General features: G+C 43.7%; 1 protein-coding gene across 1 annotated transcript; it reads left to right on the forward strand.

The window, feature by feature from the left end:
• Window positions 1-1,177: 1,177 nt before the first annotated feature.
• On the forward strand, window positions 1,178-2,992 carry LOC140178520 (uncharacterized). The gene is made up of 2 exons (XM_072215691.1): window positions 1,178-2,065; window positions 2,366-2,992. The coding sequence occupies exons 1-2, from the start codon at window positions 1,178-1,180 to the stop codon at window positions 2,990-2,992; spliced, it is 1,515 nt and encodes a 504-aa protein (XP_072071792.1).
• The last annotated feature ends 12,164 nt before the right edge of the window (window positions 2,993-15,156 follow it).

Below are 15,156 nucleotides of genomic sequence, written 5' to 3' on the forward strand. Positions count from 1 at the left end.
ACAAAGCATCTCCAAAACTCCAGCATATTATCCATTACTGCATAACAAGTAACCTTTAATCCATGCTCTCTTGTTTATTCGCAACTCAACTGATAAATATAACTGACTTCCTGACTAAGAATTGCAAGATAACCATAGCTTGCTTCAAACCAACAATCTCTGTGGGATTCGACCCTTACTCACGTAAGGTATTACTTGGACGACCCAGTGCACTTGCTGGTTAGTGGTACGAGTGTGAAAAGTGTGATTCATTATTCGTGCACCAGGCGGCAGGGTACCGGTATCTGAGCTTCATGGACGCTTACTCTGGGTACAATCAGATACTGATGCACCGGCCTGACGAGGATAAAACGGCATTCATAAATCCATGAGGGATTTATTGCTACAAGGTAATGCCATTTGGCTTGAAAAACGCAGGTGCCACGTACCAGAGGCTGATGAACAAAATATTCAGCCAACTCATAGGCAAGACAGTGGAAGTCTACGTGGACGACATCCTCGCGAAAACCACACGACCCGACGATCTCCTAAGCGACCTGGGGGGCGTGTTCGCGTCCCTTCGACAACACGGCATAAGGCTCAACCCACTCAAGTGCGCTTTTGCCATGGAGGCCGGGAAGTTCCTAGGGTTCATGATAACCCAAAGAGGGGTAGAAGCTAACCCTGAGAAATGCCAATCGATTCTCCAGATCAAGAGCCCGGGTTGTATCAAAGACGTTCAGCGATTGGCAGGAAGGTTGACTGCGTTATCCCATTTCCTCGGCGCATCGGCAGCAAAAGCCTTGCCCTTCTTCAATCTTATGAAAAAGGGGATAGCATTTGAATGGACTCCTGCATGCGAGGAAGCGTTCAACCACTTCAAGGAAATCCTAGCAACACCTCTGGTGCTCGGGAAACCTAAGGACGGAGAACCACTCTACCTCTACCTAGCCGTAACGGAGGAGGCGCTTGCAGCAGTGCTGGTACGAGAAGAAGGGAAGGCCCAGCAACCAATCTACTTTGTAAGCAGGGCGCTACAAGGAGCAGAGCTGAGGTATAGCAAACTGGAGAAACTGGCACTGGCACTACTAACCTCCTCCCGAAGGCTGAGGCAGTACTTCCAGGACCACCGTGTTGTCGTGAGAATGGACCAAGCGAGTCACCAAGTACTCCAAAGCCCGATTTGGCAGGCAGGATGATGACTTGGGCCATCGAGCTCTCCCAATATGACTTGCAATACGAGCCCCGACATGCAATCAAGGCACAGGCGATGGCAGACTTCCTATTAGAGGTAACGGGTGATCCTCCCGAGGAAACGGGCATACGGTGGAGGCTCCATGTAGACGGGGCCTCCAACCAAACGTCCGGAGGTGCCGGGGTCATCCTAGAGAGCCCAGCTGGGGTCATATACGAGCAATCAACCAAGTTCGAATTCCCCGTATCGAACAACCAAGCGGAATACGAAGCCCTCTTGGGTGGACTAATCCTAGCCCGGGAAGTCGGGGCAACAAGGCTGGAAGTGTGCAGCGACTCACAGGTCATCACCTCACAAGTGAACGAAAGCTATCAAGCCAGAGACCCGCTGCTGCAAAAGTACTTGGAAAAAGTTAGAGAATTGACCAGGCAGTTCCAGGAGATCACGGTCCAACACGTTCCGAGGGAGAGGAACACATGGACAGATCTCCTATCTAAGCTAGCGAGCACAAAGCCGGGAGCGGACAACTGGTCTCTCATCCAGGGCATGGTAAAGGAACCAATGGTTGCCCTACAGCTGGCAAAGTTAAACCCCTCCTGGTTAGACCCCATCACAAACTTCCTGGAACATGGCAAACTACCAGACGACGAGAAAGCAGCCAAAACATTGAGAAGGGAGGCAGCCAAATATGCGACCATACAAGGACAACTGTTCAGAAAAGGACTCAGCCAACCCCTATTGAAGTGCCTGCATCCCGATCAGACGGACTACGTACTTAGAGAAGTCCATGAGGGATGTTGCGGCCACCACATCGGGGGAAAAGCCCTAGCAAGGAAGCTCATACGAGCCGGGTATTACTGGCCATCAATGATGAAAGACTCCAGGGAATTCGTGAGAAAATGTGTCAAGTGTCAAGAGAACGCCAACTTCCACAGAACGCCAGCTTCCGAGCTGAATCTACTGACGGCCTCCCGTCCTTTCGCAAAATGGGGGGTCGACCTACTGGGACCCTTCCCGGTTGGCCCCGGGCAAGTCAAATACCTCATAGTTGCCATTGACTACTACACAAAATGGATTGAGGCCGAACCACTGGCCAGCATATCGTCAGCCAACTATAGAAAGTTCATGTGGAGGCAGGTGATAACACGGTTCGGCATCCCGGAAGTCGTTATCTGAGACAATGAGATGCAGTTCACTGACAAGAATTTCACAGAATTCCTCACCGGCCTGGGCGTGAAGCAGAAGTTCTCCTCGATAGAGCACTCCCAGATGAATGGGCAGGTAGAGTCCGCAAACAAAATCATCTTACTAGGACTCAAGAAATGGCTAGATAGCAAAAAGGGGGCATGGGCCGACGAACTTGCCTCCGTTCTGTGGTCCTACCGCACAATCGAGAAAAGCTCCACAGGCGAAACTCCCTTCCGCCTGACATACGGGGTCGATGCGATGATACCAGTAGAGATCGGCGAGCCAAGCCCACGGTTACTTCTGAAAGGTGTGGAAGAAGCAGTCGAGAAGGACCTAGTGGACGAGGCTAGGAAAATGGCTCACTTGTCAGAAGCAGCACTAAAACAGAGAATGGCGCTGCGCTACAACGCCAAAGTGCTCAGAAGGGAGTTTGAAGAGAATGACCTCATCTTGCGACGCAACGACATAGGACCACTGACACCAGGTGAAGGGAAGCTGGCAACAAATTGGGAAGGCCCGTACAGAATCAAAGAAGTTCTTGGCAAAGGCGCCTACAAGCTCGAAAGACTCGACGGCAAAGAAATCCCGAGAACATGGAATGCAGGTAACCTGAGGAGGTTCTATTCGTAGCTTGGGCACATCGGCCAAGCGGCCTGGCGAGCTAGATAAACGTTTACTTTATCAAATGTTAATCTCCAGTAGTTTACTTTTAGTAAATGCCTACCATGTTCATGGACTTGTCTAGCTAACGATCAATTTTTACGTGTCTAAATTTTTCATCTGCTGTTCCCTAACGCGTAACCCACACAATCGCGTTCTACAACGGCAACCCGGGACTGATCACCCCGGGAGCTAGTCGGATCATAGCCATAAATAACGGCCATGATAATATGACCAAGACGGTCCCAACCGTTACCAATGTAAACGGCAAAACAGACACAAGCAATAAGTCCACACCAGAAAAACGGTAACAAAAAGCAAAAAATGCCAATAAACGAAGCAAGACGAGGGCAGCAAAACTAGCCGATTAGGCGGCCTGTAAGAAATAAAAAGTTTTTACAAATGTTCACAACAAAATCACAAAGTCCAGACAGATAGAAGGCACAAGAACTCATTTCTTCGGAAGATCAACGATCTTGCCATCCTTAATCGTCTTAAAGACCCAATCGCGGACGTATCGAAGTCGGGAGCCACAATCTTCACCTGAGCCTTAAGAGCCTCCTCAGTCATGAAGATCGCATTCTTCCCTTGTTCTTTGGTTGCCTTATGCTTCCTCTTGAGATCTTCAACTTTGGCCTGGGCAGCTTTGGCCGAGGAAACGGCCTGGTCACGCTCCTTCTCCGCAGCGACCACCCGACCTTGCGCGGCGCTGAGCTGACTCTCCAGAGTCATCTCGCGCTCGGTTAAACGGGTGACGGAGGCATCGGAGACCTTCATTTTTTCCTCAAAGGACGCGGCCTTCTCCTCGGCATCCTTGCGCCCCTTCTCCACCGCGGACAGTTGTTCTTGAAGCTTTTCAACCTGGACCTTGAACTCGTTATTTGCCTTAGCAGCAGTATCAAGTTTCCTCCACAATGCCTGCATGCCCGACAACTCGAACTCGGCCTTCCAGGCTATCACCGCCCCGCGAAGAAGGGTGCAGTACATCCACCTCGCTTGGCTCGTGAGCTCGGTACCGAGAAAGTAGTCCTTTGTACCAGGAATCAGCTGACTATCAATGAAGGCGCTGGCATCAAAGTTCCTCTCCATGACGGTGAGAGTCCCTTCCGGGCTGGAAGAGGCCCTCTGCCTCTTGGGAGTACGAACAAGCTGAAAATCGTCATGCTCCCGCTGGGTCGAGGACGATTGCCCGACACCGACCGCCTCCTCCAGAATAGGAGAAGCCTGCACCCCGGCCGAATTCTTTTCGGACATTGCAGCGTCTTTGGGAGAGGGCACAACCAAATCTTTCTTCTTCTCCTCACTAGGACCTTCCGACTTCCCGTCAACCCTCTCATCCGTCTTCTCCTCGTCGCTGTCCTCCAAAAAGGTCTTGACCAAACCCTCGAGCCCTGTCACTGAAGCAGACATCTCCACTGCAACAAAGAAACAAATGCGTCAGTCGTGAAGTCAAAAAATGCAAAGTAAACGATAACCAACACAAAAGCAAAAGGCAAAACAGCTCACAAATATAACTCCGAGCGACCTCCCGGTCACTGATGAGCGGATAATTTATACGCTTTTTGGCGTTATTTTTAGTATGTTTTTAGTATGTTTTAGTTAGTTTTTATTATATTTTTATAAGTTTTTAATTAAAATTCACTTTTCTGGACTTTACTATGATTTTGTGTGTTTTTCTATGATTTCAGGTATTTTTTGGCTGAAATTGAGGGACCTGAGCAAAAATCTAATTCAGAGGCTGAAAAGGATTGCAGATGCTGTTGGATTCTGACCTCCCTGCACTCGAAATGGATTTTCTGGAGCTACAGAAGCCCAATTGGCACGCTCTTAATTGCATTGGAAAGTAGACATCCGGGGCTTTCCAGAAATATATAATAGTCCATACTTTTCCCAATATTTGATGGCCCAAACTGGCGTTCAAAGTCAGCATTAGAATTCCCAGCGTTAAACGCCGGAACTGGCACCAAAGTGGGAGTTAAACGCCCAAACTAGCACAAAAGCTGGCGTTTAACTCCAAGAGAAGTCTCTACACAAAAATGCTTCAATGCTCAGCCCAAGCACACATCAAGTGGGTCCAGAAGTGGATATTTACGTCATTTACTCATTTCTGTAAACCCTAAGCTACTAGTTCTCTATAAATAGGACCTTTTGCTATTGTCTTTTCGTCTTGGTTCTTCTGGTTCCCTCTCTGGGGCCGAAGTGGAGTTTCTGATAATGAACACCATTATCACTTATATATTTTCAACGGTGGAGTTTCTACACACCATAGATTAAGGTGTGGAGCTCTGCTGTACCTCGAGTATCAATGCAATTACTATTGTTCTTCTATTCAATTCAGCTTGTTCTTGTTCTAAGATATCACTTGTTCCTCAACTTGATGAATGTGATGATCCGTGACACTCATCATCATTCTCACCTATGAACGTGTGCCTGACAACCACCTCCGTTCTACCTTCGATTGAGTGTTTATCTCTTGGATTCCTTAATCAGAATCTTCGTGGTATAAGCTAGAATTGATGGCGGCATTCTTGAGAATCCGAAAGGTCTAAACCTTGTCTGTGGTATTCTGAGTAGGATTCAAGGATTGAATGACTGTGACGAGCTTCAAACTCGTGATTGTGGGGCGTTAGTGACAGACGCAAAAGAATCACTGGATTCTATTCCGACATGATCGAGAACCGACAGATGATTAGCCGTGCTGTGACAGAGTACGTTGAACATTTTCACTGAGAGGACGGGACTGTAGCCATTGACAACGGTGATGCCCAACATACAGCTTGCCATGGAAAGGAGTAAGAAGGATTGGATGAAGACAGTAGGAAAGCAGAGAGACGGAAGGGACAAAGCATCTCCATACGCTTATCTGAAATTCTCACCAATGAATTACATAAGTATCTCTATCTTTATTTTATGTTTTATTTATCTTTTAATTATCAATCCTCCATAACCATTTGAATTCGCTTGACTGAGATTTACAAGATGACCATAGCTTGCTTCATACCAACAATCTCCGTGGGATCGACCCTTACTCGCGTAAGGTTTATTACTTGGACGACCCAGTGCACTTGCTGGTTAGTTGTGCGGAGTTGTGATAAAGAGTTAAGATTACAATTGAGCGTACCATGTTGATGGCGCCATTGATGATCACAACTTCGCCCACCAAGTTTTTGGCGCCGTTGCTGGGGATTGTTCGAGTTTGGACAACTGACGGTTCATCTTGTTGCTCAGATTAGGTAATTTTATTTTATGTTTAAGCTTTTTACTTTTTATTTTTGAAAAATTCAAAAAAAAAATTATTATTTGTTCTTCAGAGTTTTTAAGAATGAATTCTAGAGTTTCATGATGATTTGTTGAAGTCTGGGTGGCTGTGAAACCATGTCTAATTCCTGGACCGGAGTCTTAGACTAGCATTGCAATGATTCCTGGAATTCTCATTAAGAATTTTGAACCCTTATTTTTCTTTTTCACTCAATTTTCGAAAAAGCCCAAAAAAAATTATAAAATCATAAAACCAAAAATATTTCATGTTTCTTGTTTGAGTCTAGTGTCTAATTTTAAGTTTGGTGTCAATTGCATGCCTTTATTTTCGAAAATTACATGCATTATGTTCTTCATTGATCTTCAAGATGTTCTTGATGATTTTCTTGCTCTGATCTTTAAATTCTCTTGTTTTGTGTGTTTTGTTGTTTCTCATATGTATTCTCAATCTGTTAGTGTCAATAATATACAAACTTCTAAGTTTGGTGTCTTGCATGCATTGTTTATTTGATCTTAGTTGCATTTTGATTATTCCTCCTCATTAAAAATAAAAAAAAAATTTAGTGTGTCTTTTCAAGTCAATAATACAGAGAATTGAAGATTCAGAACATACAGCAGAGGAATTACACAAAAAAAGCTGGGCGTTCAAAACGCCCAGTGAGGAAGGAAAACTGGCGTTTAAACGCCAGCCAGGGTACCTGGCTGGGCGTTTAACGCCCAAAAAGGTAGAGTTTTGGGCGTTAAACGCCAGAATGGATACCATTCTGGGCGTTTAACGCCAGGATGACACAAGAGGGAAGATTTTGTTTTTAATGCACTTTTTTTTTCAAGTTTTCATAATTTTTCAAAATCAAATCTTTTTCAAATTATATCTTTTCAATCATACATTTTCAAAATCAATTCCTTTCCATTTTCAAAAATACTTGCTAACAATTAATGATTTGATTCAACATCTCAAGTTTGTTGCCTTTTCTGTTGAGAAAGGTTTAATGTTTGAATCATATCTTTTCTTGTTAGCCAAGTCATTAATTTTAAAAATCAATTCTTTTTAAATTATTTTTCAATCATATCTTTTTAAAACCATAACTTTTCAATTATATCTTCTTAATCACATCTTTTTCAAAATAGTTTTCAATCATATCTCTTTGATTTCTAATTTCAAAATCTTTTTCAAAAAATCACTTTATTTCTTTCAACTTTAATTTTCGAAAATCATTCTTCAATTTTTCAAAATTATTTCAAAATCTTTTTAATTTATTTTCGAAAATTTTTCCCCTCTTCTCACATCCTTCTATTTAAGGACTAACACTCCTCCATTATCAACAATTCGAATTCTATCTCCCTTGATAAGTTCAAATTCTTCTTCTTCTACCTCCTCCTTCTATTCTTCTTTTCCTCTGACACCTTAAGGAATCTCTATACTGTGACATAGAGGATTCCATACTTTCTTGTTCTCTTCTCTTTCATATGAGCAGAAGCAAAGACAAAAGCATTCTTGTTGAGGCTGACCCTGAACCTGAAAGGACCTTGAAGAGAAAGATAAGAGAAGCAAAAGCACAACTCTCTGTAGAGGACCTAACAGAAATCTTCAAGCTAGAAGAAGACATGGCAGCCGAAAACAACAACAATGCAAGGAAGGTGCTGGGTGACTTTACTGCACCTACTCCCGACTTCTATGGGAGAAGCATCTCTATCCCTGCCATTGGAGCAAACAACTTTGAGCTTAAGCCTCAATTAGTTTCTCTGATGCAACAGAATTACAAGTTTCATGGACTTCCATTGGAAGATCCTCATCAGTTTTTAGCTGAATTCTTACAAATATGTGACACTGTCAAGACCAATGGGGTTGACCCTGAGGTCTATAGACTTATGCTATGGTTGGATTCACAACCTAAGGAAAGCCTGAACTCTTGGGAAAAGCTAGTCAATGCCTTCTTGGCAAAGTTCTTTCCACCTCAAAAATTGAGTAAGCTTAGAGTGGAAGTCCAAACCTTCAAACAGCAGGAAGGTGAATCCCTCTATGAAGTTTGGAAAAGATACAAACAATTGATCAGAAAGTGTCCTTCTGACATGCTTTCTGAATGGAGCATTATAGGTATCTTCTATGATGGTCTGTCTGAACTGTCCAAGATGTCATTGGACAGCTCTGCTGGAGGATCTCTTCATCTGAAGAAGACGCCTGCAGAAGCTCAGGAACTCATTAAAATGGTTGCAAATAACCAATTCATGTACACTTCTGAAAGGAATCCTGTGAATAATGGGACAAATCAGAAGAAAGGAGTTCTTGAAAATGATACTCTGAATGCCATACTGGCTCAGAATAAAATATTGACTCAGCAAGTCAATATGATTTCTCAAAGTCTGTCTGGAATGCAAGCTGCACCAGGAAGTACTAAGGATGCTTCATCTGAAGAAGAAGCCTATGATCCTGAGAATCCTTCAATCGAAGAGGTGAATTACATGGGAGAACCCTATGGAAACACCTACAATCCTTCATGGAGAAATCATCCAAATCTCTCATGGAAGGACCAATAGAGGCCTCAACAAGGCTTCAATAACAATAATGGTGGAAGAAACAGGTTTAGCAATGGCAAGCCTTTTCCATCATCTTCTCAGCAGCAGACAGAGAACTCTAAGCAGAGCCACTCTGACTTAGCAACCATGGTCTCTGATCTAATCAAAACCACTCAAAGTTTTATGACTGAAACAAGGTCCTTCATTAGAAACTTGGAGGCACAAGTGGGTCAGCTGAGCAAGAAAATTACTGAACTTCCTCCTAGTACTCTTCCAAGCAATACAGAAGAAAATCCAAAAGGAGAGTGCAAAGCCATCAACATGGCCAAATTTGGAGAGGAGGAAGAGGCAGTGATCGCCACTGAGGAAGACCTCAATGGATGTTCATTGACCTCCAATGAGTTCCCCAATGAGGAACCATGGGAATCTGAGGCTCACACTGAGACCATAGAGATTCCAATAGATTTACTTCTGCCATTCATGAGCTCTGATGAGTATTCTTCCTCTGAAGAGGATGAAGATGTCACTGAAGAGCAAGTTTCTAAGTACCTTGGAGCAATCATGAAGCTGAATGACAAGTTATTTGGTAATGAGACTTGGGAAGATGAACCCCCTTTGCTCACCAAAGAACTGGATGACTTGACTAGGCAGAGATTACCTTAAAAGAGACAGAACCCTGGAAAGTTCTCAATACCTTGTACCATAGGCACCATGACCTTTGAGAAGGCTTTGTGTGACCTAGGGTCAAGTGTAAACCTCATGCCTCTCTCTGTAATGGAGAAGCTAGGGATCTTTGAGGTACAAGCTGCAAGAATCTCACTAGAGATGGCGGACAATTCAAGGAAACAGGCTTATGGACTTGTAGAGGATGTCTTGGTAAAGGTTGAAGACCACTACATCCCTGCTGATTTCATAGTCCTAGAGACTGGGAAGTGCATGGATGAATCCATCATCCTTGGCAGACCCTTTCTAGCCACAGCAAAGGATGTGATTGATGTTGACAGAGGAGAACTGATCATTCAAGTGAATGAAAACTCCCTTGTGTGTAAAGCTCAAGGATATCCCTCTGTAACCATGGAGAGAAAGCATGAAAAGCTTCTCTCAAAACAGAGTCAAACAGAGCCCCCACAGTCAAACTCTAAGTTTGGTGTTGGGATGCCACAACCAAATTCTAAGTTTGGTGTTGAACCCCCACATTCAAACTCTAAGTTTGGTGTTGGGAGGTTCCAACATTGCTCTGAACATCTGTGAGGCTCCATGAGAGCCCACTGTCAAGCTATTGACATTAAAGAAGCGCTTGTTGGGAGGCAACCTAATGTTATATTTATTTATTTTCCATTGTTATCTTATGTTTTCTGTAGGTTGATGATCATGTGAAGTCACAAAAACCACTGAAAAAGCAAAAACAGAATGAAAGACAGAGAAAAAAATAGCACACCCTGGAGGAAAAGCATGCTGGCGTTTAAACGCCAGTAAGGGCAGCAAATGGGCGTTTAACGCCCAGTATGGCACCATTCTGGGCGTTTAACGCCAGAAAGGGGCACCAGATTGGCGTTTAACACCAGTAATGGGCAAGGAGCTGGCGTTAAACGCCAGAAAGGGGCAGCAGCCCGGCGTTTAACGCCAGAATTGGCAGAAAGGGCGTTTTGCACGCCACTTGGTGCAGGGATGAGCTATCCTTGACACCTCAGGATCTGTGGACCCCACAGGATCCCCACCTACCCCACCACTCTCTCTTCTTCACTCATTCACCAATCACCTCAATACCTCTTCCCCAAAAAACCCCTCACCTATCAAATCCCACCATTCTCTTCACCACTCACATCCATCCTTCATAAAACCCCACCTACCCCACCATCCAAATTCAAACCACTTTCCCTCCCAAACCCACCCATAATGGCCGAACCCTACACCCCCTCTCCACTCCTATATAAAGCCTCCTCCATCTCCTCCATTTTCTTCTTCTTCTACTCTTTTCTTTCTTTTTTTGCTCGAGGACGAGCAAACCTTTTAAGTTTGGTGTGGTAAAAGCGTTATTTTTTGTTTTTCCATAACCATTTATGGCACCTAAGGCCGGAGAAATCTCTAGAAAGAGGAAAGGGAAGGCAAAAGCTTCCACCTCCGAGTCATGGGAGATGGAGAGATTCTTCTCAAGGGTGCATCAAGACCACTTCTATGAAGTTGTGGCCAAGAAGAAGGTGATCCCCGAGGTCCCTTTCAAACTCAAAAAGGGTCAACTTTGATCAAAGGTTGGACCAAGTCCTCATAAACATTTGTGAAGAGAGCGCTCAATGGAAGAGAGATTCAAGAGGGAAGCCGGTTCAACTAAGGAGGCATGACCTCAAGCCCGTGGCTAGGGGATGGTTGGAGTTTATCCAACGCTCAATTATTCCCACTAGCAACCGGTCTGAAGCTACTATAGACCGGGCCATCATGATTCATAGTATCATGATTGGAGAGGAAGTAGAAGTTCATGAGGTTATATCCCAAGAACTCTATAAGGTGGCGGACAAGTCCTCTACCTTGGCAAGGTTAGCCTTCCCTCATCTCATTTGTCACCTCTGTAATTCAGTCGGAATTAGCATAGAGGGAGACATCCTTATTGATGAGGACAAGCCCATCACTAAGAAAAGGATGGAGCAAACAAGAGATCCCACTCATGAACATGAGGAAATTCCTTATCAAGAAATCCCTGAGATGCCTCAAGGGATGCATTTTCCTCCACAAAACTATTGGGAGCAAATCAACACCTCCCTAGGAGAATTAAGTTCCAACATGGGACAACTAAGGGTGGAGCACCAAGAACATTCCATCCTCCTCCATGAAATTAGAGAAGACCAAAGAACCATGAGAGAGGAGCAACAAAGGCAAGGAAGATACATTGAGGAGCTCAAGCACTCCATAAGATCTTCAAGAGGAAGAACAAGCCGCCATCACTAAGGTGGACCCGTTCTTTAATCTCCTTGTTCTTTATTTTTCTGTTTTTTGAAAATTATGCTTTATGTTTTATTTATGTTTGTGTCTTATGATCATTAGTGTCTTAGTGTCTATGCCTTAAAGCTATGAATGTCCTATGAATCCATCACCTCTCTTAAATGAAAAATGTTTTAATCACAAAAGAACAAGAAGTACAGGATTTCGAATTCATCTTTGAAACCGGTTTAATTAGTTTGATGTGGTGGCAATACTTTTATTTTCTGAATGTATGCTTGAACAGTGCATATGTCTTTTGAATTTGTTGTTCATGAATGTTAAAATTGTTGGCTCTTGAAAGAATGATGGAAAAGGAGACATGTTACTAAGGATCTGAAAAATCATAAAAATGATTCTTTAAGCAAGAAAAAGCAGTGAAATAAAAAAAAAGAGCAAGCAGAAAAAGCCAATAGCCCTTTAAACCAAAAGGCAAGGGTAATAAAAAGGATCCAAGGCTTTGAGCATCAGTGGATAGGAGGGCCTACAGGAATAAAATCCTGGCCTAAGCGGCTAAACCAAGCTGTCCCTAACCATGTGCTTGTGGCGTGAAGGTGTCAAGTGAAAACCTGAGACTGAGCGGTTAAAGTCATGATCCAAAGCAAAAAGAGTGTGCTTAAGAACCCTGGACACCTCTAATTGGGGACTCTAGCAAAGCTAAGTCACAATCTGAAAAGGTTCACCCAGTTATGTGTCTGTGGCATGGATGTATCCGGTGGTAATACTGGAAAACAGAGTACTTTGGGCCACGGCCAAGACTCATAAAGTAGCTGTGTTCAAGAATCATCATACTTAACTAGGAGAATCAATAACACTATCCAGATTCTGAGTTTCTATAGAAGCCAATCATTCTGAACTTCAAAGGATAAAGCGAGATGCCAAAACTGTTCGGAGGTAAAAAGCTACTAGTCCCGCTCATCTAATTGGAGCTAAGTTTCATTGATAGTTTGGAATTCATAGTATATTCTTTTCTTTTTATCCTATTTGATTTTCAGTTGCTTGGAGACAAGCAACAATTTAATTTTGGTGTTGTGATGAGCGGATAATTTATACGCTTTTTGGCATTGTTTTTAGTATGTTTTTAGTATGTTTTAGTTAGTTTTTATTATATTTTTATAAGTTTTTAATTAAAATTCACTTTTCTGGACTTTACTATGAGTTTGTGTATTTTTCTGTGATTTCAGGTATTTTCTGGCTGAAATTGAGGAACCTGAGCAAAAATCTGATTCAGAGGCTGAAAATGACTGCAGATGCTGTTGGATTCTGACCTCCCTGCACTCGAAGTGGATTTTCTGGAGCTACATAAGCCCAATTGGCACGCTCTCAATTGCGTTAGAAAGTAGACATTCGGAGATTTTCAACAATATATAATAGTCCATACTTTGCCCAAGATTTGATGGCCCAAACCGGCGTTCAAAGTTAGAATCAGAATTTCCAGCGTTAAACACCGGAACTGGCACCAAAGTGGGAGTTAAACGCCCAAACTGGCACAAAAGCTGGCGTTTAACTCCAAGAGAAGTCTCTACACAAAAATGCTTCAATGCTCAGTCCAAGCACACACCAAGTGGGCCCAGAAGTGGATATTTATGTCATTTACTCATTTCTGTAAACCCTAAGCTACTAGTTCTCTATAAATAGGACCTTTTGCTATTGTATTTTCGTCTTGGTGCTTCTGGTTCCCTCTCTGGGGCCGAAGCCAATGAACACCATTATCACTTATTTATTTTCAACGGTGGAGTTTCTACACACCATAGATTAAGGTGTGGAGCTCTGCTGTACCTCGAGTATCAATGCAATTACTATTGTTCTTCTATTCAATTTAGCTTGTTCTTGTTCTAAGATATCACTTGTTCCTCAACTTGATGAATGTGATGATCCGTGACACTCATCATCATTCTCACCTATGAATGTGTGCCTGACAACCACCTCCGTTCTACCTTCGATTGAGTTTTTATCTCTTGGATTCCTTAATTAGAATCTTCGTGGTATAAGCTAGAATTGATGGCGGCATTCTTGAGAATCCGGAAGGTCTAAACCTTGTCTGTGGTATTCTGAATAGGATTCAAGGATTGAATGACTGTGACGAGCTTCAAACTCGTGATTGTGGGGCGTTAGTGACAGACGCAAAAGAATCACTGGATTCTATTCTGACATGATCGAGAACCGACAGATGATTAGCCGTGCTGTGACAGAGTGCGTTGAACATTTTCACTGAGAGGACGGGACTGTAGCCATTGACAACGGTGATGCCCAACATACAGCTTGCCATGGAAAGGAGTAAGAAGGATTGGATGAAGACAGTAGGAAAGCAGAGAGACGAAAGGGACAAAGCATCTCCATACGCTTATCTGAAATTCTCACCAATGAATTACATAAGTATCTCTATCTTTATTTTATGTTTTATTTATCTTTTAATTATCAATCCTCCATAACCATTTGAATTCGCCTGACTGAGATTTACAAGATGACCATAGCTTGCTTCATACCAACAATCTCCGTGGGATCGACCCTTACTCGCGTAAGGTTTATTACTTGGATGACCCAGTGCACTTGCTGGTTAGTTGTGTGGAGTTGTGATAAAGAGTTAAGATTACAATTGAGCGTACCATGTTGATGGCGCCATTGATGATCACAACTTCGTGCACCAGTCACCCATGAGGAGGTGGGAATTCACGTGGTTTTTCCCGAAAATCGCGAACAACACGTCGGCAATCCTCTTATTCTCAGGGGACATCCCCTTGTAGGTCACCCTGATGAAAGTGTTAGACCCCGCCCCGAAGCTCCAGTACGTCGGGATGAGGCGTTCTCCCTCTAACGACAACCAAAAAGGATGACGACCTTTGACGGGACGAGCCTTGAAATACTTGTCTTTGAACCCGTGATAGGAGTCCTCAAACAAGCCAAATATCCTCCGACCTTGGGCAGATCGGAAAGACAGGAACCCTTTCCTCACTTTTCCCTCCTTGGAAGGGTTAGTGAGATTGAAGAAAAAGAGAAAGACATCCACCGACACCGACAGCTCGAGATATTCACAAACCATCTCGAAACAACGGATAGAAGCCCAACTGTTCAGATGAAGCTGCGACGGTGACACGGATATCCGATTAAGAAGCGACATCTGGAAGTCGGAAAATGGTATGCGAACGCCCACCTGGGTGAACATGGCTTTATAAAACCAACACAAGTCGGAAATCCGGGGGGAGTGGAAGTTGATCTCATACAACCGCTCGTGAGGGGCAGGAACGAAGACGTCATAGTTGGCCTCTTCGTCCGTCCCGCCACAGAGATACTCGGCTTGACGAAATTTCGTCAGCTCGTCCACTTCCATTTGATTTGGTGAATCCATCACATCGGAGGTAACCCAGGCGTAGGGGTCGTAGTTTGCGGCGGAA

Source organism: Arachis hypogaea, chromosome 14 (genome assembly GCF_003086295.3).
Source record: "Arachis hypogaea cultivar Tifrunner chromosome 14, arahy.Tifrunner.gnm2.J5K5, whole genome shotgun sequence".
In the NCBI taxonomy this organism is placed as follows: Eukaryota; Viridiplantae; Streptophyta; class Magnoliopsida; order Fabales; family Fabaceae; genus Arachis; species Arachis hypogaea.

Coding starts and splice junctions, on each gene's coding strand:
- LOC140178520 (XM_072215691.1), top strand. CDS start 1,178: ATGACTTGGGCCATCGAGCTCTCCCAATATGACTTGCAATACGAGCCC. Junction 2,066..2,365: donor TGAAAGACTCCAGGGAATTC/GTGAGAAAATGT, acceptor AATGAGATGCAG/TTCACTGACAAGAATTTCAC.